The sequence below is a fragment of the Gadus macrocephalus genome, chromosome 13 (genome assembly GCF_031168955.1).
Source record: "Gadus macrocephalus chromosome 13, ASM3116895v1".
Taxonomy (NCBI): Eukaryota; Metazoa; Chordata; class Actinopteri; order Gadiformes; family Gadidae; genus Gadus; species Gadus macrocephalus.
In genome coordinates this window covers 6,014,474-6,038,753 of record NC_082394.1, presented here as the reverse complement: position 1 = coordinate 6,038,753, position 24,280 = coordinate 6,014,474, and the positions used below count along the sequence as shown (strand labels likewise).

At 43.8% G+C, this 24,280-nt stretch overlaps 3 protein-coding genes and 1 long non-coding RNA gene across 4 annotated transcripts in view; 2 read left to right on the top strand and 2 right to left on the bottom strand.

Moving 5' to 3' along the window:
- Positions 1–663: 663 nt before the first annotated feature.
- cav3 (caveolin 3) lies at positions 664–3,056 on the bottom strand. The gene is made up of 2 exons (XM_060069774.1): positions 2,758–3,056; positions 664–1,838 (listed from the first exon to the last, which is right to left on the bottom strand). Exons 1-2 carry the CDS (start codon positions 2,881–2,883, stop codon positions 1,497–1,499), a joined length of 468 nt encoding a protein of 155 aa, XP_059925757.1. The 5' UTR covers positions 2,884–3,056; the 3' UTR covers positions 664–1,496.
- A 2,263-nt stretch (positions 3,057–5,319) lies between these two features.
- Positions 5,320–8,008, bottom strand: LOC132471093 (caveolin-2-like). The gene is made up of 3 exons (XM_060070115.1): positions 7,757–8,008; positions 6,959–7,146; positions 5,320–5,841 (listed from the first exon to the last, which is right to left on the bottom strand). The coding sequence occupies exons 1-3, from the start codon at positions 8,006–8,008 to the stop codon at positions 5,691–5,693; spliced, it is 591 nt and encodes a 196-aa protein (XP_059926098.1). The 3' UTR covers positions 5,320–5,690.
- LOC132471094 (uncharacterized) lies at positions 6,014–8,273 on the top strand. Its single transcript, XR_009528762.1, has 2 exons — positions 6,014–6,382; positions 7,802–8,273. It is a non-coding gene; the product is annotated as an uncharacterized LOC132471094 (long non-coding RNA).
- Positions 8,274–16,735: 8,462 nt separating this feature from the next.
- The window catches only part of LOC132470114 (rap1 GTPase-activating protein 1-like), a 114,239-nt gene continuing 106,694 nt past the window's right edge, over positions 16,736–24,280 (top strand). Inside the window, exon 1 of the mRNA XM_060068346.1 lies at positions 16,736–17,043. The gene's annotated coding sequence lies outside the window, so the exon portion shown is untranslated. The remainder of the gene's footprint in view (positions 17,044–24,280) is intronic.

Here is a 24,280-nt window from a genome sequence, read left to right as displayed (position 1 = left end):
CATCATCAGAGAGATGATGATAATGACTAATGACTGACTATATTACCATTACGAATGGTGAAAGGCATAATTCGTAAATATTCTAGAAAGTAACATATTTTGAACTACACATTCAAATCTTCTTATACTTTAGAGATTCTGCATAAAAAAAGCTATTAATAGAGTTTTCTATCCAATAAAAAGATAGTGTTAAAGTAATAAAAGCTGTAGAATTTTCAATATAGAGTAAATCCCCAAAATCCATGGTGATTTGAGGTGCTTCACTTGATCTTTGGAATAGAGCTTCTTGGAAGATCCGCTTCTAATTGATTTGAATCGCAAGGGGGGTGAAATGCAACCTTCACAGGAGTGGCCTCTAGTGGCCAGTGCTTGCTAATGTTCTCTAAAGTTAAAGAAACAAGTTTCAATTATTAAATACATAATAAAACTATATTGCTTTCCAAGTTTCCAATTAGCCTAATGTGCTTCTAATGTATTTTATGACGTTATCATTCAAGTTAAATTCACAACCAAATGAATATTTTTGGCGTGATACTACGTAGCATCAAGCCAAAAATAGAATGTGTGAAGTTCGAAGTTTATATGATGTATTAAGTTTCCTGTAAAGCCTCATACACCGCAGAAGTATGACACTTCATAACACAATCAGATTCAATGCATTGCAAGCTTTCAGAACGTTTAATCAAAACATTTCATAACTTCTTGTCGTGTAAAAGATTTCCGATAATGCTAAAGCACCTAACGATGACGGATGAGATGACACCAAAATGTAAAACTAGATCAGAATCCATCAGAAATATACACTGTCAGCAAACATTTACAAAAGAATGAGCTTAACAAATTGCTTATTAGCCTGCTACACATATTGTTCCATCGATGCAGCAGTGTTGAGCAGTCCTTGATCTTCGAGAGGGAGCGGGCCAACATTACAGCCTAGTGGGATTCCTAGTCGGCGAGTCCAGGAGACATCTCGCCATGGCAACCTGCCCCTGTTTCTGTCACCATGTGGCAGCGGGGGAGATGTCTGTAGAGGGGCATACTGCAGGCTGCAGCTGCCCTGGTCCTCCGAGGACTCACGGGACCTGTCTGGACGTCAGGGTGGGGTGGGGGGGGGCAGTACTATTGGTAGGGGCGAGAGAGAGAGAGAGAGAGAGAGAGAGAGAGAGAGAGAGAGAGAGAGAGAGAGAGAGAGAGAGAGAGAGAGAGAGAGAGAGAGAGAGAGAGAGAGAGAGAGAGAGAGAGAGAGAGAGAGAGAGAGAGAGAGAGAGAGAGAGAGAGAGAGAGAGAGAGAGAGAGAGAGAGAGAGAGAGAGAGAGAGAGAAAAAACAGTGGAGGGCGTCTCATGGAGAAATAATAAATATTCTAGGAGACTAATCCTCTTTTGGATAAAACCAACAAACAGACATTTCATCCAAACTTATCTCAGGGGGTGTGAGTTTTCTTGGTGTGTGCGTGTGTGTGTTTGTGTTAGTGTGTGTGCGTGTGAGCTTCGTTCTTTAGACTTCTTTGCGTAAAGCGACGCGCACGCTGCTGAAGATCTTGCCCAGCGCTTCGAAGAAGGGGTCGCAGAAGGTCTGGATGCAAAGGGAGTAGATGCGGCTGATGCACTGCGACTCGATCAGGCAGCTCTTGATGCAGGGCATGACGGTCCAGATGTGGCAGAAGGAGATGCAGGCGAACAGGAAGCCCCACAGCAGGGCCACGGGAATGCCAAAGATGGCAGACAGAATGCGGTAGCACCAGTACTTGGACACGGTGAAGGTGGTGTAGCTGAGCTTCCACACGCCGTCCAGACTGTGCGTGCCGTCGGGCTCGGCAATCACGTCTTCAAACTCCACCTGGAAAACGTGGGCGGGGGTTAGGGTTACGTTGCAGGTCAACGGGTGGCTGTAAATAAACACTCTGGCGGACCCAGATTTATATTGGCGAGTGAGCCAATGTTAATGTCTCATGTAAATATTGTTATGGTCGTGAGATTCAAGTTTCTCTATGAAGTGAGCCAATGTAGGCCTAAATGTTTAATGTTGTTTTCGTCGTGTGATTCATGTTTCGCATACATATTTAATGCACTGCGTCCCCATCCATAATTGTTTTTTTAATGAATATAGTCATTGTTGAATTAATGATAATAGTAGAAAATGATGTAAACTTCGATATATTTAAATGAACTCAACCAAAGTCGAATGAAATCGTTTTCGAACAGAAATGTGTACGGCTAAACCAATTGTAAGTTACTAATTTGGTATTTGTTTATTTGTAGTTACAGTAGCATTTTTTTCTGTAACGGTTGGCTCGGGTCCCAATCTCTGAAATCCATGTGGTAATGTTCATTCAGCTTTTTTGGTTTGTTTTCTACTTCTGGTTTACTATGAACTAAGACGCATATCAGGTCTCCTCTGCTTTTGCCCTGGTGATAAATCGGTTTGTTTTGCTATTCACACATGGCAACAATCACTAAATGAACTCTGGTACATCCAGAATAAGATATGATGGCATAGTATCTCAGGGCCACACCCGTCTATTCCAAAGCCATAAATAAACATTGCATTCAGTTCAGACAGCCCTCATAGTGCCTCTGCTATTTAGGGACTTGCCTGGTATCGTATTAACCTATACTACCCCTGGCTGGAGACATACTATATATACACAAATACCCACAATGCATTTAACTTCACACATGCACTGAAACCCCCTCAAACGTACAGACAGATTTGCAACATGGTGTGTGACAGGCCGTGGCCCCCGTGCAGCACGAACCTTGACAACATCTTCGTTGATCTGCTTGGGGTCTCTGTTGATCAGGTCGATCTCCTTGGTGTTTCTGTCCAGGTGGTCCTTCACCATCTTCTCCTCATTGCTGTTGAACTGATACTGGTCCGCCATGACGAAGGGGCCGCAGGTGCACTGCTAAAGGGGTCCGGGGTGAGGTGGGTGTGTTGGAGCTGTTGTGAGACGCGACGAGCGAAGTGTCCCGGAGCGTTCTGCAGGCGGCGGGCCGGACTCGTCTGAACCCCTGTGTCCCCACTGTGACGATGTGGGTCTCAAATACCAGCGGACAGCTGCTACTGCGGAGAGACGGCCTGCTGGAAATGTTGGACCTGACCCCCCCCCCGACACACACACAATCACTCTCACACACACACACCCATACTCGCATGCTTACCCTCAGACTCATCTACACACAAAAATGCAATCACGCACACATGCTCCACCCCCCCCCCCCCCCCACAGACACACACACACACACACACACACAGACACACACACAGACAAACACACAAATGTGCACGTAGTCTCAGACGCACACACACACATGCACAATCACACTCACACACATGCACATGCACAAACATACACAAATAAGCATGCACCCATGCGCACACACACAGACACACACACAGACAGACACACACACACACACACACACACATACACACACACACACACACACACACACACACAGCAGGCATGTCTTAAAGGGGAAGCCAGGGTTGTGTTACATTTCACACGGTGCTGTTGGGTTAGCTGGGCAGGGCTTGCACTCTGCTACCAGTTTCCAACAGGGGTAGAGGCAGCATTACCAAGACCACCACACTAACAAACCCCACCACAGAGGAAAGAAACTTGGATTTATTGTTTCATATGTGTTTGCTTCCCTAATACTTGCAGCCCTGTCCAACGTTTTGTAACCTGAACCCTTGATCGGTAGCAGTGCGTTCTACTGTGTTTCACCGGTTAGTCTAATGTACTATTGCAAACCGCTCAGATATAATGTTGCGCAGATATATATTCTACATTCTGCTCTGCAATTCATCTTTGGTGTGGTTATGTTACCACGGAGTTCGGACCTGGAATGACAATCAAGTCTGGTCCTCAGAACGGAATAACAACTGCTCCCCTTCGTGTCACGGGAATAAGGAGCTTCCAAATATCCACTATAAAATTCAATACACCCCGAAATAATAGCAGCATAGGGTCCTGCAGTTGCTCCAATCAGTCAATTATTTCTATATCACTGGGCCAGTACCATAAACACACTCTTATACTGTGAGGCTGAAGAGGCCAAGAGGCGACTTGGGGCAGCGCGTCTGCGAACAGCAGGATTAGATCTTCATCGTGGATCCTGCGCTTTCTGCTGCTGCTCTTGATCAACCGACACTGTCAGCACATCACAGCAGGGGGGCAGAATAACAGAGGAGGAGGAGGAGGAGGAGGTGGAGGAAGAGGAGCAGGGTGTGTGACTTCAGGCCATGGCCCAGTGTTACCCGAGCCTTCTACTACACAAACGTGTGGTTAAGATACGACGAGATGAGATAAACCTTTATCGATCCCCAGAGGGGAATGGCAGCAATGGCAATGAGCGTGAAACCCATGAGAGCTACAGGTAGGTGTAGAACCTAATCAAGATAATACATCTTAATATTAAATCATTAATTAAATAATATAACACTAAATCCCTGAGACGCCGATCCTAGATATCTGCACTGGAACTCTGAAAGACTGAATGAGTGAGCATATGTTAATGAAGAGAAAGTGTGTGTATAGAGTTCATTGGGGGGGGGGGGGGGGAGTGCAGGGGGGCCGGGGGGTCTATGTGTGTGTGTGTGTGTGTGTGTGTGTGTGTGTGTGTGTGTGTGTGTGTGTGTGTGTGTGTGTGTGTGTGTGTGTGTGTGTTTGGGGGGGGGGGGGTGCATGTGTGCAGGAGCCAACCCAATTAGAGCAGTGGAGAGGAGGCCAGCGGCCTGTGAGGCACGGATGGAAAGGGACAGAAATAGCCCCTTGCACAGAGAGAGAGTTATGTGGCGCATGCCTGTGTCTCAGAGGAGTTCAATACACACCTCAGAGGAGTTCATGCACACCTCGCTTTGACAATAACGAGGAGAAGACACGGTGTCCGCCGGACCAAGACGGTACCTGCATTTCTGATGGACAGAGGACGCAGGCCACAATAAGCCACGTTAATTACACTGATTTTAGTTCAAGAAGGAAATGGTGGCTATCCAACCCCATTCGCTTTTCTTTCATTTTTTTTCCGTATTGTCGTCTCTGAAACATGTATGTGACGTATTTGTGGGTCCATGGATATGTATGCACAGTGTCAAACGACAAAGGACTTTTGCATCCATTATCTGACGTTGCACGTGCTCTGACGTTGTGCAGTTTCTAGTTGAACCGAAGCACGAGTGTGCCCGGTCGGCGTACCGGCCTGGGTGGAGGTGACGTCGTCCTGTGGGAATCCCCGAGGGTTCATCCGCCCTGCGTCGGGCCAGTAGGCCTTCATCAAACATATGACTGATAACAAACACACGCTAACCTTCCTTATGGTCTATAGGTTTTTATTAATCGTTGGGAGAAAGATAACGTATCGCTGTTACTATACCTCACGTATAGTGGAGATGAAATGCAAACACAAATTTAATTAAGGAGATAAAGAAGGGCTTACCCAATATAACCCGACGCCCCCTAGCAAAATTGCATTTCTAAATATGAACACACGCAAATAACGGGGTATTTCTAGATCTTTACACATGAGGGCACACATGATTTAACTTGACATTCAGATAACTCCCGAACCGTGAAATCCTCTGCTAGTTGGAATCGTTTTAAAAGGGAATACATTCTGGGTCAGAATACTCCTGGATGCTCACAGCAGAGGGCTTGGCAGGCTGCCTGATAGGGTGAAGCCTGGGTCAGTCCCTAGCTATCCGAATGCTTATGCTACCACAGCACTTCCCCATGCTGGTGAAGAAGGGGCCGATGGCAATGTTGAGCACGCTGGCCCAGAGGACCTGCACCCAACGCATGTTGATGACACAGAGCTGCAGGCAGGGCATGATCAGCCTGGGAGGAAGCAGAGAGAGGAGATAGGGAATTATTATTATGATGGTCTTCACCATCACCGTCCGTCATCATAATTAGTGAGTAGCAGTAGTTTCTAACGTTAAAAAGTTGTATTATGTTTTTATTTGATATAATTACCATGAATATTATCTTTATTATTTTGGTCATTGTCGTAATCATCATCATCATCATCATCATCATCATCGTTATTATCATCATAATCATTGTTACAGTAGGGTAGCATGGGCTTTGGTTAGGGTCAGTACTGACGTCACACAGAGGGGGCGATGTCGACATTACAGGTAAGTAGCAACAGCTGAGTGGACAGGTGGCGGAGAGTTTGAGACTGAGGTAAGAGTCGGGAGAAGGAGAATAACCCGAGGAACTCACGCTGCTCGGACATTCCATGAAGGGAACACTTTCGCGATAGATATATATGCATGGGGAATTAAAGACTGGATCAAGGCGCGGGCTGGTCAGCAGGACTTAAGGTTCATTCAACCGGGACGAGGAGCCGGTGCGGAGTAGAGACGGACCTGTGGTGAGTACCTCGCACCTAACCCCCTAGATAGGTTAAATTGCACTCACCCAGAGAAAGATTAGGAACGCTATTCAAGTTCAGCACACCACGTAGAGACAGACTTAGGTTACGGGCTACGGTCAGCATCGTTTCTTCTTAATAATATTTAAAAAGAAATCGCTGTTGTAGCTTGATAGTTTTGCTTAGTATCATTGACCATTTAAAAATATAGACTAACAGTGCTATATGATTGTTGATTATGTGATTCACAACCTAAACAACATCCTCCCTAGTCTACTTCCCCGTCCTCATATGCAATTAAATCAAATCATGAGTCACATCGCAATAACCACAGCCATTTCGAAAGCATGGGAGCATAACAAGGTCAATTAATTATGTAAGCTTAATGTTATTAAAAAAAAATTGTCAAAAAAATGTTTTCATCAACCTAGATTACAACCTAATATATATACGTTGACCTATGAATTTACAGTACTTCGGCTATCTTAAGTCCCCTCAATATGGCGGAGAACCACCAACAAAAAATCCCATGATGCATTGGGATGTACAAGCCCTATAAGGTAACAACACCGGTACCAGATGTGCAGGCAGCTGAGCAGGGCCATTAGCAGCCCAGCCACCAGTGAGACGGGCACGGCCAGCAGCAGGGAGATGAGGCGGTAGCACCACACTCTGGACACCTCAAACAGGGCATGGCTCCACACCCACACCCGGTCGAAGCTCCGCACGGACGCAGGCTCCGCGATGACATCCTCGAAGGCCACCTCGGGAGGATGGATGAACACAAACACACGCCTACTCACTCGCAGTCAAAGGGGTCCATTACATTGAGGTGCTTGATGTGGACGTCAGCTTGAGTGAATGTGCTCCAGTCAACCTTTACAAGTGCCTTTCATCAAGAACAACTGTTGTTGATTATTTTTTTCACTTTCTGAAAGAGGAAAATAATTTAGCCTTCCTCACAAAGGCCAGACTGTGATATTGATAGAAGGAAAATATTTTGTCCTAGTCATCAATCCAACTGTCATCCCGGCCTTTGGAAAAATCAACGAATGTAAGCAATGTGTAATTTTTCTCTCTGGCCTGACAATGCAGACACACACACACAGTGTGTGTGCGTGTCACACACACAGTGTGTGTGCGTGTCACACACACACTCACACTTGCACGTTATCTCCTACCAAAGAAGAACAGTGAAATCAAAAGTACACGCAATCAGTGAGATTGTTTTGCTTCCCTGATTGAAATCAGTTTCAAGTCAAGTTGACATTGTAGGAAGAATTTTTGGACGTTCTCGGGTCTAGGTCCGAAGTGTTTTGGCGCGGCGTGCACCATGTGTGTGAACGGCCTCCTTCCGACACACAGCCGGTTTACCTTCAGACACGAGTTGACCGCTTTGGGATCCCTGTTCTCCCGCAGACGCCTCGCCTCACCGCCGGCCCCCTCTGCAGACAGCTCCCCCTGGCCCAACGCCACGGCGTCCTCCGCCCCGCCACGGCCCTCCGTTGGGGCCCTGCGGGGGGGCTGCAGGTGGGGTGAGAGGGACCACGGAGGGACCCCCTCCGCCTGCTCCTCTAAGGGCTCCAGGTTGAGCCGCGTCTCGGCTGGCGTTCCCTCCCTGGCCATGGTTCCTGTCGCCCACTGGACTGGAGGAGCTGTGGGCGAAGCAGCACGGGGAGGTGGCAGCGGACCCGCCTCGATCAGGCCGGGCGGTGGCACCCTGGTGGAACATTGTGGACCGCTGAACGCATGGGGAATGTTGATGTTTACGTCCCCGTTGCTGTTGCTCGGGGCAGTTTTTTGAGTGACAGGTTTAATGGAAGATCACATGGGTCAGTGGGAGGATGATAGCCACAATAAAAGTTATTACCATTGGTCTGGTAAATCTTAAGCACATATTGTACTATTAGTTCTCTATCATAACTACTACTTCGACTACTACTACTACAAATAATACGAATAACATTTATTTGTACCAAATCAGATACAAATACCAAACCAGACCAAACCAGACCAAATCTAGGCCAAATTGTGTAACAGTAAGTTAATCAGTAGTTTGTTGGCAGTGTTTCCATGGCATATTTAAACTGAATTGTACCCAAGTCTTTTGGGTCAAATATATAATCTTAACTTTAGGTTTTACGTTCATTGTTCTTGTCCCTCTGTTTAAAAAACCTGCTCAACAGAGACTTGAATGACACGGATTCAGAATAAAAAGTCGGGGGCTCTCATTAAGTTTGGTCTGTGGAGGAAAAGGCAAATTCTAAATCGAAGTGATGACTACAGCGCAAAGGTTACACAGCGCAAATGTTGTTAGACCTATTATAAAAGTTAGCTATTATAAATTAGTCTGCGTTCATCCCATTTAGAGGGAGCTTGACGTTTTGTGGGCGACATGGCATTACAATAACAATCCCTGACAGGATTGTCATCCGCCCACTGCATGAAAGATTAACACTCACGAATGAAACCTAATAACAAATAAAGTGATTACCCCGCCTCAGAGGTGAGGAGTAAGGTCACCTGACTGGATGAAGGTAACTCGCATTTGATGACTCGAAACTTGAATTGAGAAAATAATAAGTGACTGATTTGACCTAGACTTGACTCAAACTGAGCAATTAGTGAACACTTACAAATGGTTCAGCATGACTTGAAAAGAAAATCGGTGTACTAATGTATTTAATTGTATAGTTGTTTGTTATTTTCTGTATGCATTATAGTGGAAGTGTAAATGTTGCATTGCTACCAGCAAATGTTGGTGTAATAATATAACATAACGTTTACTTTGGATACCATTTTAGTATGTCATCACCAAGCCTATTTCTGTTTTTTTTCTTAAAAAAACCTACCCAAAGTTAATACAATATATCGCCACAACTGCAAAGGCTGTAACATGTAATCTTGGTAAGAAAATAAATAACACCGGTGAGGTTGTGGTGCAAGTGAAATAGATTGTTGTTTAGATTGAATACCACCCTACCTGGTTCATTGTTTAATGCAAATCAAGTGAAGTAGATCACAGATAGAGGTTTTAGTAGAGGTAGGTTTGGGTGAAATCTCCAAATAAATCGATAAATCCAATGCAAACCATTGCAAAATTGACAATATATGAGGAACAAACAGGAAGATATATTGAGAACCAATTGTACAATGTAGACACTTGACCCTTATATTAAAAGGTCAGGACGAAGATAATTGAATGACACCAATTGCATTGCACCATATGGCCACCAGATGGCGATAAAGTACAGATGTTCTGATTGAAGGCAATTTAACTGTGTGTGAGTGTATTAGTTTGTGTCCAAGTGATTGTAGGCATTGTACATTTTAACCACGAAGACGATATCAACGTTGAGAGTAATATGAAGACATTTTTGTGGATGCAAAGCGACAATGACAGTTGGAATACTGTGTTGGGTTAGTTCCCTTCATAGTTCAGCAGAATCTATGAAGGGAGATTAGTCTTATAACTGTCTGCTTTTGTCAGCAACCAATTCAAGTTGGTTTGAATGTTGGCGGAGAATAAATGCCAAATGACAATTCCTCGTCTGTAGCCTCCACCTTGTGGGATTTAGAAGTCATGACACTTCTGTAATGACACAATGAAGTGTGTCAACTGCAGAAACATATTTTTGTATACTTCTTTAGCTTGACCCGATTTAGAAATCCTAGAACCAAAAACCCATTTTTAAAACCTTACCCTTTTAGGAAACCCTAACGCTTTACTGTCATTGGGTACGCTTATCTTTAAATCAAACGCTACAACCTAAAACCAAACCCTGACCATAAATCCCCAAAGACGAATCCTAAATCCTGCCTTTATTGAAACCCTAAACCCAGAACCAAGCACTAGAACCCAAAAACAAAGCCTAAAAGCTGACCCTTAGTGCAACCCCTGACCCTGAAACCATCCCTAGTTAGGCCATTCTGCGTATTCAACATTGTGGATCGTACCAGCGCCTAGTAGCAAACACCTGCACCACTTACAGTAAACACACACACGCACACGCACACGCACACGCACACGCACCTCATCCAGTTAGTTGGTGGATGTATTTGTCATTTCCACTGTCCTTACTAGACTCTAATTTGAATATATTGTACGACTGGGGAATTCTGAATGCGGGTGATGATTGTGTGTACTGTGTATTCAATGTTCTTTTTCATACTACACTCATTTCAACTGCTGCTAACACCACTCTGAATATGCATGGTCTCCGAATAAAAACTGCAGTCATTAAAAAAAAATCCTCCCCACCACTTCACATCTCCCCTGACAACATAATGGAGAGAGGAGGTGGAGGAGAGACCGAGGGGGAGAGAGGAGGGGAAGAGAGAGAGAGAGAGAGAGAGAGAGAGACAAAAGAGAGAGAGAGGATGTGGAGGAGAGGCAGAGAGAGATGGACAAAAAGCAAATGAGAGATGAACAAGAGAGTCAAAGAGAGAGCGGGAGAGAGGAGAGGAGAAACAGAGAGAGTAGAGTGTAGAGATATAGAGAGGTGGTAGAGACGGCCTTCTCGTGTCCTCTGGCCATGAAACCCTCTCTTTAGGTGGGCGGGCCTTGGAGGTCCCTGGGGGACTCACAGGTGATCGATGGGGGATCCTAGAAGACGCATTGGCAGACACATGGGACACACACATGTGTTCTCTTCAATAGATCCATGTTTAAATCGTAGAGGTCGTGCGGTTTTGCATTTGACTCTGTCTGATCCCTGAAGCAGTCCAGATGAAACCAGATTATACCGGATTAAAACGGGTAGTATCGATCTGCAGCCTTCACTGAGCATCCATCACCACCACCCTGTCCACCTCCACCACCACCACCACCACCACCACCACCACTTCCTCCTCCTACACCATCTCCACCACCTCCTCCACTCTTACCATCACCCTCACCACCACCCCCAGGGATGTGGTACACCCCCAGGCTCCAGTAAAATGGTGGTGGATGGATTGCTGAAGATGCCAGTAATATTCCTCTACGATCCAATACGATTTTTTTTCTCTCTATCTCTCCATCACGCAAACATTTTCATTTATCGCCTATATCCTCTTTCCCCTCTCTTTCCGACTCTCTCTCTTCCTCCACATTTCTCTCTCTATCTCTCCCTCGTCTCCATCCCTATCTCCCCCTCGCTCTCTCTCTCTTCACTCATGAAATGAAATAAGAGTTGCTAAATCAGCAACTCTTATCATCAGTGAAAGAAGATGTTATCCAGTATGTGATACTTCTGAGAATGCGTCTGAGCGGATATCTTTAGCCTCCTGGGTGGAAGCAAAGTGCGGACGATGTGATCAGAGCTGTGGCCCTGTCTGGAGACGTGCTGGCCAGGGTGTCGCTTATGGCTGGCGTACCTCCCACACAGTCTGCCCGCCGTCTATTGACGTCTGTGTCGTGTATTTAAGCGAGAACCGCTGTGTTCATCATGAGCTATTCTTTAATGAAACGGAACAGACGGGGGCGGGAATTAGCGCTCTCCTGTAGAGGAATCGGTCATCCGACATGCACAGAAATAAACTGCGTAGACAACAAGAATGGTGGACTCGAAGGAGAGCGTGAGGACTATACTTTTGGTGCATGCATCTATCTGAATCATCTGACATTATTGTGCGTGCACACAATCATCCCCGGCAGTGTTAATAATACCAGGGTTGAGCTACACAACAGTTGAACAACAGAGAAAGAAAGCAGACCATTCCAAATCCAAAATGGAAGGCCTATTGTGTGAATGTGCTTTAGAGAGATAAAACCATCCTCCAGCCAGAGGAACAAGCCAGGTGGTACTTTACGTTGCTACTTAAATGTTAGTGGCACACTCCAAATCCCTTCAACAGTTTGGCATCAAACAATTGAAAGGGGCGGGCCCAGTGGCACGGCAGTAATTCTGATTCAACCATTATGGTTTTTTTTTGGAGGAGACGGAACAAAAACAGTCACAGCAACCCCCTTGACATCTCTCGCTTTTGCTGCCGAGCTCGCTCGCATCCTGTGTATTCTCCAGCGCGGGGTTTATTAATACTGGAGCGAAGAGAGGAACTCAATGTTCTTCAGTCGGGGAAGCAACGCTCTGGCTTTGTGGAGTATACATGACACACACATCTAGTAGCTCTTCAACTACCAGGGCTTCTGAAATAAAAGGCACTCCCAGGGCATGCAGTCACTCCTGTTTTGAAACTATGTGCGTGCCAATTCTGAGTGTCAAAAAATTGGTACGATAATTTTGTCTATATTATATAGTATATATATAATAACTATTTGGAGGAGTGACATGGTGTACTTCATGTGTTCCAAGTGCAATTACTCTAGACTCAAATCTATGGAAATAATTCAATAACCCTAACCCTAACCCTTGATTTGGAAAATATCCCACAGGGATTCTTTGTACATTTAAAAGCTTAGCAATCGTGATGAAATCATGCTCCATCTGATGAGTATTCTGGTATCATATCTCTTCACTTTTGTTTATTTCTTAATTCCTATGTTATGCTATTGAAAATGCTGTTTTAATTCGGTGTCTGACAATGTCCTTGCAGTTCCAAAAGAGATCCTGAATGTTTGTGTTGGCCATGAATAGGTTTCAGGATGACTTTGCTTGCACACCAAGATAACCAAACCTTTGCTTATCGAAGCATAATAAACCTATTTTCCAATCTATTTGTATAAATTAGGCCTAATTACATTAATAAAAAAAAAATGATACTCAAAACGCTGCTGCTAAAGGTCAATGCATCTTTACTGAATGAAAATAAGAGAATTATGAAACACTTTTAGATGTAGACATCAACTCATATATACTATATATGTTTGAAGGTAGGTGGTATTTTCCGTGTGCTGGTGGTTGAAGAGTGATCACACTGCTTTGGCTGACATACTTAATAGTGATTGGAAGACTTTCTCCTTGAGTAACATTGTAACACGCCTCCCAAAACGCATGTCATTCATCCCAGAGCACGACCTCTGCCCTCTAAGCTGCGTTCAAATAACCAGCCGGCACATAAAAAACCAGTGGGGAATGTATTGCCTTTAATTGGCTTTTGCCCGTCAATACGTACGGTTTAGCCCTGGGTGGCTGGAGTTGGCCAGACCATGGTGGGGAATCATGTTAGGGATGACCTCTCTCATGGGAAATTAAGTTTAGGAGGTTATTGCGAAAGGTACAGAGGATAGCGTTTAAATCACTAAACCTTGCTTCAGGAGGAGTGGTACACAAAGAGTAAAAACCATTCTGCTAAGCCCTTCTTGTATAGTAAAAGTTGAATATGTAGTCTTTTGTTATGCAATCTTCTTAAGACAAGAATTGTTTGAGTCTCGAGCCCTGAAACCTTCACACCCAGAGTGATAGCCAAGCAAAAGTACAGCGAGAGTTCATGGAGAGGTCCCAGCTCAGCACTTGAGTGAGAGGAAGGAGAAGAACAGAGCGGTGATAGAAGTTCCTCACACAAGATTAAGTCTGTACTTAAATATGAGAACAGGTTATTTGTTGGGTATTTCAAGCAACAGTCATTTCCATACTTTTCTGGGTATTTAAAGCCGACTATAACTCTAATAGACGTTTTTTCTGGACTGAGATGAGATAAGAGGAGAGGCAGAGGGAGTAGAGGCTGTATTGATGGGTGAGAGCACATCGATCATCTTATGAGCAGGGTTACACTCGTACCAAAGGGGGCTGAGGGGTGAGCAAGCACTGAGGCTATGCACAGAGCGAGGACAGGGGCAGGGGTGGAGAAAAAGAGAAGGACAGATGGAGACGGGTCAGTGATGGAGAAAGAAAGAATTGTTGAATGCAACAAAATATAAAAATAAAGACGGATAGATAGATGCTAGTGGGTAGGACTGAGTGAAAGAGGATGACCAGAAACAGAACAGTATGAAAGGGTAAACACAGTGAGCCAAACAGCCACAGGACAGAGACAGGGCTGCTGTGAGTCTGGATGGATTATAAAACGACGCACAAAAACACAGGTTTACACACACACACACACACACACACACACACACACACACACACACACACACACACACACACACACACACACATGCATTCCACCACCTCCATTTTAGTTGATAAATGATGAAACCTGATATTTCTGTGATCACTTAAAAACTCCTCTTACACGAGAGCCCTTGTGGCTGCTCTAAGTCACTACAGGTCCAGTGTGTCATCCCATTGTGTATTCCCCGCCAGGGCCGACTGTGGGGGAAAGTGAGGCAGTCGTGGGGGGGCCCAAGGCAGAGGGGGGGCCCATGGCAATTAAAAATAAATAAATAATAATCTGTTGAATTATCCACCAGCCCATAGTGTTAGGAGTCGCACACGGCCACGTCTTCCCCCCCCCCCCCCCCCCCCGTCAACAATTCAGCGCTGGGGGCTGGTAGGGGGAATTCGGGGGGGGGGGGGGGGGCCATCAGTACCTCTTGTATACAGGGCCCAGGATTTGGTGCAACGGCCCTGTTCCCCGCTTATGGCCTCACGCCTCACCATAAATTTCTAGACACTCAAAAGTCTTCCCTCAACTACAGTGGGGCCAGGAAACCAGAGGGGTCATTCACATCCCATCCAGTAGATTTCAAATCTATTTGGGAGTTGGACAGCCATGCAGAAGCAAATTCCCGTGCCCGCCTACTTTGGGTATATGTTGGTTTACTGTTGGGCCGTGTGGTCAGGGCCAACCTACACTAATCCTACCTGTGCTCCATGAGGGTCAGCCCAATGGGCGGCCCATAGCAGTTTGGCCCTTGGTGCCCCTATGTGGGCTTTCTGTGGGTAAGCCCACCGTCAGACTCTCTGTAGGCAGCCCACTGTGGGTTTCTCCACAGAAAGGCCCCCTGTGATTGAGCTCATCCGGGGCCCGCAGCAGAATTGCCCTTTGGGGCCAATTTGTGGGCTTTCTGTGGGTTCCCTGGGCTTAGCAGTCGGATACTCCACCGTGCTGCACTCATAGTTCAAACCAATTCAACCCTGGTAGAGCAGACCTCCAAAGCCGATCCAATCAGATTACACTTTTGTTTGACGTTCTAGAACCAGAAGAATCGAAACCCTAAAGGCTTTCTTTATTTATAAACCTCGCCCTTTGTATGGGTTTGAAGCACTGAACTCCCTTCTGTTCACTGGACACGCATCATGTGCTGGGGGTTGAAGTGCTTCAACGCTACCAGCTACAGCGTAGGACCAAGATGGCTGCTATATATAAGTCCCATCGACCAAGGTATTGGGCTATCAATGAGCATTATAGCGCGAGTCAACAGAACTGGGAATCTGGTTCAACTTAAATGGAAAATATGCTGGCAAAAGACGAACATATGCTGCCTTCTGCTGTGGTATAAGTTGGTGACCGTAATGGTAATTGATTAAAAATGTAGGTTGGCAGTACCAATGATAAAACAAATTAATTAATATTCACGGGTATTACCCTCAGCTGCTGAACATGCAGAAGATGGGGAGAAGATGAAAAGCAGACATTTGATATGGGTTTGGCATTGACTGCCTGCTGTGATGGGATGTGCACATATGAAGCCTCACAGCAGGGGGTTGAAGTGCCATCCACTGCATTTTAATTTGCATACCTTCTTCCTCTGTGAGCGTAGACATATGGTTTATAGATTTATCTCAAAACTCACACACAAAAGGCTTTTGATCAACGAGGAGGTGGGTGGGCGGTGGTGAAGGATAAGAGTAGCAGGTGATGATAGACACAGTGCATGAACATGGCGTTCACATCCATTTTAAAATCTTTGCCCGCAGGTGCCGACAGCAATTGGGCTGTCACAGATCGGTGCATGTGAATTAGAGTCATGGAGCCAAATATAAATCAGCCGTGGTAGGCCATAGGCTTACAACAATGAAACAAAAGATAGATGAGCTGAACGGGTCTGACTGGATGGTGGCGTTAGGAAATGGAGCCATTGCGCCGACATGGCGCATTGTGGTTGAAAGAATGGAAGGGCGACTGATTGGACTGGGCTCACGGGTCCTTCAGGCGACCGTCTGAAATAAGCAGTTTGAGTTTCTATTCAGGTGGGAAACATAGTCGCAGTCTCTTTTCTTTTTTATAAAATAGACCTAGAAATAGACCTAGATTACATTCTTAATTAAACATGTGTATTCAAACCATTAAACCACGCACCATATGCCTACATTTCTTTAAATAATTCCAAAAATATTATTTTTGGGGGTAATAACAGCATCTTATCGAGAGCTAGGCTTTATATTTTCACACATAACGCGCGCGCGCCCGTGTGTGTGTGCGTGCGTGTGTGTGTGTGTGCGTGTTCGTGCGTTTGCGAGCACGCGGAGAGCATTGGACCGTGGGTCACGGTCACGTGACAGTGACAATTCGCGAGCTGAAAGAAAGGGGAGAGCGAGAGTTGTGGTGCGCATCAGATCCACGCTCGAGCGTAGTACGCGCGCGGAGGACTGCACGAGAAATCCCGTTTATTGTCGGCTGCGGACAGAACCGTTCACCTCACCGTTAACAGTTATTGGCGAGGCTCCACGGCCGTAGGCTACTACTCTGTGTAGGTCCAGTAAGTTAGGCTTCGAATTTAACCAAATACTGTTTTTAATTTCGGACTCTCCATCTATTTTGAACCTTTTGAACTTCGCTACCTTCAGCACCTCCAATCAAACTCGCAAGTCTCTTCACTCATCGCATCAAGGGTAAGACAACTTTTTGTTTTTACATTTGAAACCAAACTTGTCTGGTGGTTCTTCGTGGGACTATGTTTTCAAATCCAATGAATAGTGTTACTGTATCTGTTTTGACCATCATCTAATGAGCCATTTGTAGGCCTACTATGTTATTGAGACGAGTCAACGTGGTAGGCTACAATTGATCCTCCGACCGCAGGAACGTTCGGTTGGCTTCTTCACAAGGGAACAGATAAGTACAGTGTTCAGTGTACAATGCCCATTAACCACATACTTTACAGTTTGCGCAGGACTGTACTGAAAACCACGCTATGTTTCTTGACCACATTGAGCATAATTACCCCTCAGTGGGTGTCTCGCAGCTAGCTACAGTTATAAGCCAATTAAACATCTGATTTGTAATACATCGCCCAATACCCGCCCCCCTTAATGAACAACAGCCTACTTAGCGTAGTAGCCGATCTGTCTTCTGACAGGCTGCTAAAGTAAGTGATTTTATGATGCAAATTATAGTAAATGCACAATGTAGCAGCATACCACTTAACCGCAAGCCAATACAACTGCGGTTTAATTAAACGTTGCGTAGAAATGAAGTTGTTAAAAAACGCGAGTTTGGATCGACCCATTTTGTGTGTTCATTTGGAGAGAGAGAGAGAGAGAGAGAGAGAGAGAGAGAGAGAGAGCTTGGACACAGAACACATCCCAGACGGTTGCACGTAAAATGAAAAAAATGCTTCATCACTATTGTTGCTATGCAATCACATGGAAATTATTTGGTTGATTTAAATTAGCCGGGTCAAACGTGTGGAAATTTCTCACCAGGGGTCCGATAAGAGACATTGCACCCGGGAATTTCAATTTCTATCTTCACAAATTGAAGACGAATAGTTTATGGCTGCTAATAACATTAACATCTCGTAACTGTTATTGCCAAATTGCAAAAGACTTTAGATCGACCCAAATTGCCCTGCACCAATAGAGGCCATTACTTCAAAGGGTCAATCTATAATATTTTGCCGGTTTGATTGGTCAATCCGACTAATGCAGCCCATGGCAGGCATTGCAAGCTCATCTGAGGCGATGTATCCCAAACCCATTCTGCACTTAAATAATGGCCTTTATTGAGTCCATATCATTTGCCTTGAACCATACTATGGAATTGCACTGTTGCTTTGTCAGTGTGTTCCAGTTTGAGTCTTTTTTTCAGATGTCTCTCCAGGCTTTTGCTCCCATCCGCAGAGCTGTTTTTGTTATTTCCAGTGCGTGTGAAGGGCGTGCTCATTAGGGATATTGTCATGGCCAGTAGCGTTGAGGCTGTGGAGGACTTTCACCATGAACGCAAAACTGAGTCTGTTTCCCAGACAGAATTTTGTGCAATCGAGCAAATCAGTGTTACGGTCTAGTCTGAGTCACTGGCGTCTTCAACCCAACTAGCTCTTCTTCTCTGCAAAACAACAAGACACTGAAGTATTTCGTTTCTGGAAAAGCAGTTGGTTTTACTTGGCAGCAAACACTTCAATCTGAGTATATTCTGGCTACAAGTGGCATGCTTTAAGTAATGATCTTACTCTTCTTACTATGCAGCAGGAAATATGGGGACGTTTGAATCCCCTCTATAGTCCTCCCATCACTTCAATTACGTCAATATGATTAGAAAGGAATATAGTAATTGGTTGGAAGTCTTCTTTAAAATAAGGTGTACTAAAATCAACAATATATATTTTTGAGCAGATGGCCACAATGCAAGATGCTGTCAATCTCAGTTTTAGCAGTCAGCACTTTCTCTCATTATGCTGTAAGAACAAATAGGAGATGAAGGCCGAATGAATCATTTTCCACAAACATAGCAACACAAAGAACATCTACTGCTTCAGTGACAGGCCGACAGTACCTAAAGGAAACAAGGTCATTTTTAGGAACCATTAAATGAGCGGTGAGAAAGATATTCGACCAGCTTTTCCTTTAATATATTCCTTAATATTTAATTGAAAATTAGACCATGTTCTGGTCCCTCGAAAAACATTCGAGAGACTTCCACATTTGCATTTTTTATGGTACTATATAAACAAAGAAACACAAACAGACTACAAACATTACATCATTCTTCTAATTAACCTCGGGCATATTTTCCCTGCAGCCTCGTTGATATCTGACCTCGATGGTTAATAGGACTCATGTTTTACACTAGAGCATCATTTTATTCTTCTACATGTATTTTAGTGTTTTATAATTTAAGGTTGGGGAAATGTAAGGCCCTTTCAACCTAGACAATTCTCAGGTCGTTATTTTTCCTAGACCCAATTTGCTCCCAAAGCCGAAGTACCCTCCTTCCTGACATTCACAGTGTTAATAATGAATGCAGAACTTTGACAAGAGAACATTCTGAAACTCAAATTACCTTCTTGGTCACTCCAGGCCACTGTAGTTCACACAAACCCCCCCAACACCAGCAGAGCTCTTCCCCCCCAAGGGGCAGTGTACCTCTAAATGGGTCATCAGTGGATGTCTTCAAATTCTACCTCCTGGAGAAAAGCCTAATGCTTCATGACAAGGACATTGCTCTTTGACTTCCTCCCCGGGACTCGTGGATATTCTGGGGCCAAGGGGGGACTGAGGGGACCCAAAATATAAATATAGGCCTGACATGACTTTTACTAGAATAAGTTCAAGGTCCTCACTGTGTTTATGTGGATGATAAATCTGCAGCGTTTACCCAGTTCATTGTTAGTTTCTTTTATGAATCCATGGTCGTTTCCTGCCTTATATTTTGCACTTTTTCTGTTCTGTTGTCCTTTACAGAGCCTATACAGATTTGTGAAAGACATTGAAACACAACATCATGTAAAAGGGTTGTAAAGATATGATTTAATAGGATGCTTTCATTTCATTTGCTGCAATATTGTGAACAACAGAATACCTTTTTAAAGACACAATGTGTATAAAGCGTATGATATGAGGGCTGCAACTAGAGAGTATTTCCTTTCCTTGATTTTCCTGTTCCATTCCAGTTCCTGAAGAATGGAAATTACCCATCGCCAATCGAGTTACCAGAGATGTTATTAACTATTAATTTCATAATTATCTGAAACAGTGAAATTGTGACAGACCAAGAATGGACAGTGTGCCATGGGGGTTGGGCTGTGTGACAGAGAGTGGGCTGTGCTACATAGAAGTAGTATATTGTGTGACATTGAGGGTTTGCTGTGTGACATTGAGGGTGTATTGTGACATAGAGGGTGTGTTGTGTGACATAGAGGGTGTACTGTGTGACATTGAGTGTGTATTGTGACATAGAGGGTGTGTTGTGTGACATTGAAGGGGTATTGTGTGACATTGAAGGGGTATTGTGTGACATCGAGGCTGTACTGTGTGAGTGAAAGGTGACTAAAAGGTAACAAGTATCCTGCCATGTTTCCAAAATCCTGAGCTCTTCTTGCACTCAACATTGTTTATTAAAATGCAGCAGGAGAGGTTTCTGCTGAGGCAGCCAAACGCCACAAAAACAAATGTAGATAGGGGTTTTGCATGGGTAAATGGATTAATGTAAACAGAAAATGTGCTGTATGAAGTCAAAATGAATTAATCAAATATAATTGCATACAATTGTTACGTAAAACTATGTAAAACCGCTGGCTACGGCTATAAGGTGGTTTGCTAAACTTTTGCCTCGGTTTACTATACTATACCTTTTATTAAATATACTGTAGGCACAATCAAAATATAATTTAAGTTTGAAGTTATTTAAAACTATTTCCCCAATATAATAAGTGCTTAACAGAAGTTATGGGAAAGGGCATTCAGAACTTGAAATCCCAGTACCTAATTTCAACCCATTTCTTGGTTTGAAAACGTCCATATAGTGCTTAAGCATTCGGGGAATCTGCCAGATGAAGATAAAATTGTTTCGCTTGTTGGCAAAGCAATCGATTTGGTGATGAGTTGGATTCGTACTAAAACAACGCAACAAAAGTTGCTGTCTGTGACCTATAGTGCATTCATGGCCGTGACAGTGTCACACAATCCATGTTTAATGGTTACTGTACCGGATAATGTACCGGTAATATATGTGCGCCAATGGGTAGTGGCATTATTGAACCATAAATTAGTTGGGTTTATCCCGGGCTGTTCATTTGCCTACCATAAAAACTAGAAAAGGAGGTTTTAGATTAAATTGACAATGAGGATAACCTTTGTATAGGGGTGCCAATGCCCACTGCTGCACAGCTGTCAGCTGAAAGTAAAGGTAGTTTAGCTGGTGTACAGACTGAAAGCACAGTGGCAACAGCAGCAGATTGATGCGCTGCAGCTGACTAGCTGAAAGAAAAGTTGGCTCAGGTAACACTCAGAATACAGTACTTAGTCAAATGATTCAGTCAAGGTTTTTTATGAGTTCAGCACTGGACTCTAGTGCAACACATGCAGTGTTTCTTCCATTTTTATTTGTAACTCTTATTCAGCACAAAGAGGTTACTGGTTCCATCCAGCCAATCGACCATACATCCATACATCCTCCGTTTTTTCTATGTCTCACTTCACTACCAGTCCCTTCTTATCAGAGTAGAAGAAGAAGAAGAAGTAGTAGCAGAAGGGGAAGGGGAAAAGTCTGGAAAGAACAACGCTCAATCCTTTTCAATTCACTGGGTTCATCGCTTTGCTCCAACAAAACTCTGCCGTTCAATAATGCCTCTCCTGCCTGGTTCTGTCCACATGATGTGACAGTGCATGAATGATAATTGTTGATAACTAGCAAGTACTCACCTGGCAAACCATCTGGATATTACAGTTGTAATAATTCTGATCTTGCCTCTGAGAGATTGAAACTGATTTGTGAGTGGTGACTCGAAGCTTAAAGTCTGTGTGCGTGGGTGTATGTGTGTCTGTTTGGAATGAGACTTTATTACTGAGGATGATACGAATTCTACGTTTTCTGAATGGCAGCCCATACAACTGAATGGTGGTGACCCGGTTACCATATATTCTCAGTTCAATATCAATTTAATGATGGACCCCTAGCCGTAGCCCCCCAGAGTAAAAAGTAAAAACTCCTTAAATTAGCAAGGAAGAAGCCTTGAGAAGGAACGCAGAGTGGGGGACCCCTGCTTCCAGGAATTGTTAGGAGTGCCAATTGGTGCCATAATGGACATACATACAAGAAATTACATTCTTTAGTTAAAAGCTAAATAGTGTCTATGGTGATAGGTTGATGGCCTGTTAACCGTCAGGGGAGTCCAGGCATCCAATCGCAACGCAACAGACCAGTCATCTAGTCGAATTCACTGCAAAACCCTAAAACAGACAGAATTATGTATTTGACGGGGGATGGTGCACAGAAAGCATGTAGACAACTGCTAATCAAGTTCCCATCAGCAGCAGCAATCTCGGCAACAGCAGCTGAGGGCATCCCTAGGTGCAGAACGAAAGACTTAAGAGGTAGGTTTTCAACTTTAATTTGAATACCCTGGCAGAGACAGCTTCCCTGATTACAGGTGGCAAGACTATTCCATCGATGGGGCGCTGGATAGGAGAACACTCTGTTCCCTGCTAATTTATTTTTAACCTTTGCTATTGAAAGAAGCCCACATTGTCATGAATGTCCTTACCTATCCCATTGTAACTCTATACGTTTACGATTTAGGAGACATACAATTAGTGGCCACAAAATATACCTCTGCAATTCTGGAGGACATGGGACTAGGGGAGAAAATTGAAGCTTGTAAGACTTCTGGTAAGCTGCTGCCTAGTAAGAGGAAGTGAGCTGAAGTGCTCGTAAACCAGTTATGTTCAATCGTTTTTATTTTTTTATTTTGTACTATTGGTTAAGAGTTGACTGCATTGTCATCAATGTTCTCTTTGTTATTTTGTATGATTGTAATTGTTTCAGGGTTCTTATTCAGAACAGATTGATTTTGCTATTGCTATTTCTTTGTTGACAATAACTATTGCACTGTTCTGTATTAACAATAAATATAGATACTTGAATTACATACCATACTTGTGTGGTTTTGTGATCATTGAAAATGCTGCAATGGTACTTGTGGCATTTCCATCATTCGATGAACTTTATAAATGCTTTGTAAGGTATAAGTGTTTATAAAGAAAAATTAACACAAATATTTTGTAAATCCTTAATTTTCGCTTTATAATGATCAAAATAACATCTCATTATCTTATTAGTAATTTATAACTAATAAAGGAAATGTCTACAAATTAGGGTTGATTTAGGAACTATGCTTTATAAATGAAGATTAAAATGATCTCCTGTGGGGACATTCTCATGCTAAGTGTATAAACGACTTGTTTTAACCTGAGCATGCCTGCTCTTCGTTAAGCACAATGTCTTAATTTCAAATTATAATATGACCACATATTATGCTAGGTTGGACAAAATATTGTGTTTGAGCAACCAAGTAGAATGTTGATGTCAATGAAGTCTTGATAGTGATAGTCTTAACACTATCATGGAACACACACACACACACACACACACACACACACACACCCACACACACAAATTGGCAACAAAGAAAATCCTGGAACAGATGCAAATCCTTTTTTTATTTTGTTTTATCTCTCCCAGATAATTCTTGCCTCCCAAATGTTTTTCTGTTCAAACATTCAGTTGGCTGACATTGTTTTTCATGAACTGATGAAAGGGCTCCTGAAAAATCAAGCATTTTATCACGCGTTCAAATGAATCAGCAAGGGAGGGTCTCAAAAAGACTAACAGTAGCTTAGAAGTTCAAAACAGCAGCTGATAAAAAAAATTGATATCTTCAACATTCATCATGTTTTTAGGATTGCTTTGATATTTTGTTACTTGACGATGCCACACGCCAGCTAGTTGGTTGCTACACTCCACTTTTACTGGGCTCCTCTAGGACAAGAACGCAGGGTTGTGATCTTGGAAACCAGTTTGAAAGACAATGATGCATGAGACGGTGACCCATGCTTCCATAGGATGTAAGAGATCTCTGAGTATGTGTGGTGATTGCTGGTTTGACCTGTGCACATTGATTCCTCAAGGTACAACAGCTGTGCAGCCTCACCCATCCCCAGAGTCCAATCAATCTGACTTGGGCCAGGTGAGGCTGCTTAAACCAGCCATCATCCACACACAGTTGTCATTCAGCAGATGTTTTTATTCAAAATGACAGTGAATACAGAAACTTGTCCTTAATGAGTAGGCGGGCAGGTCATGCATCTTGCTCAAGGTGGCCTATTGGTTAGGCTGCAGACATTAGGTTTT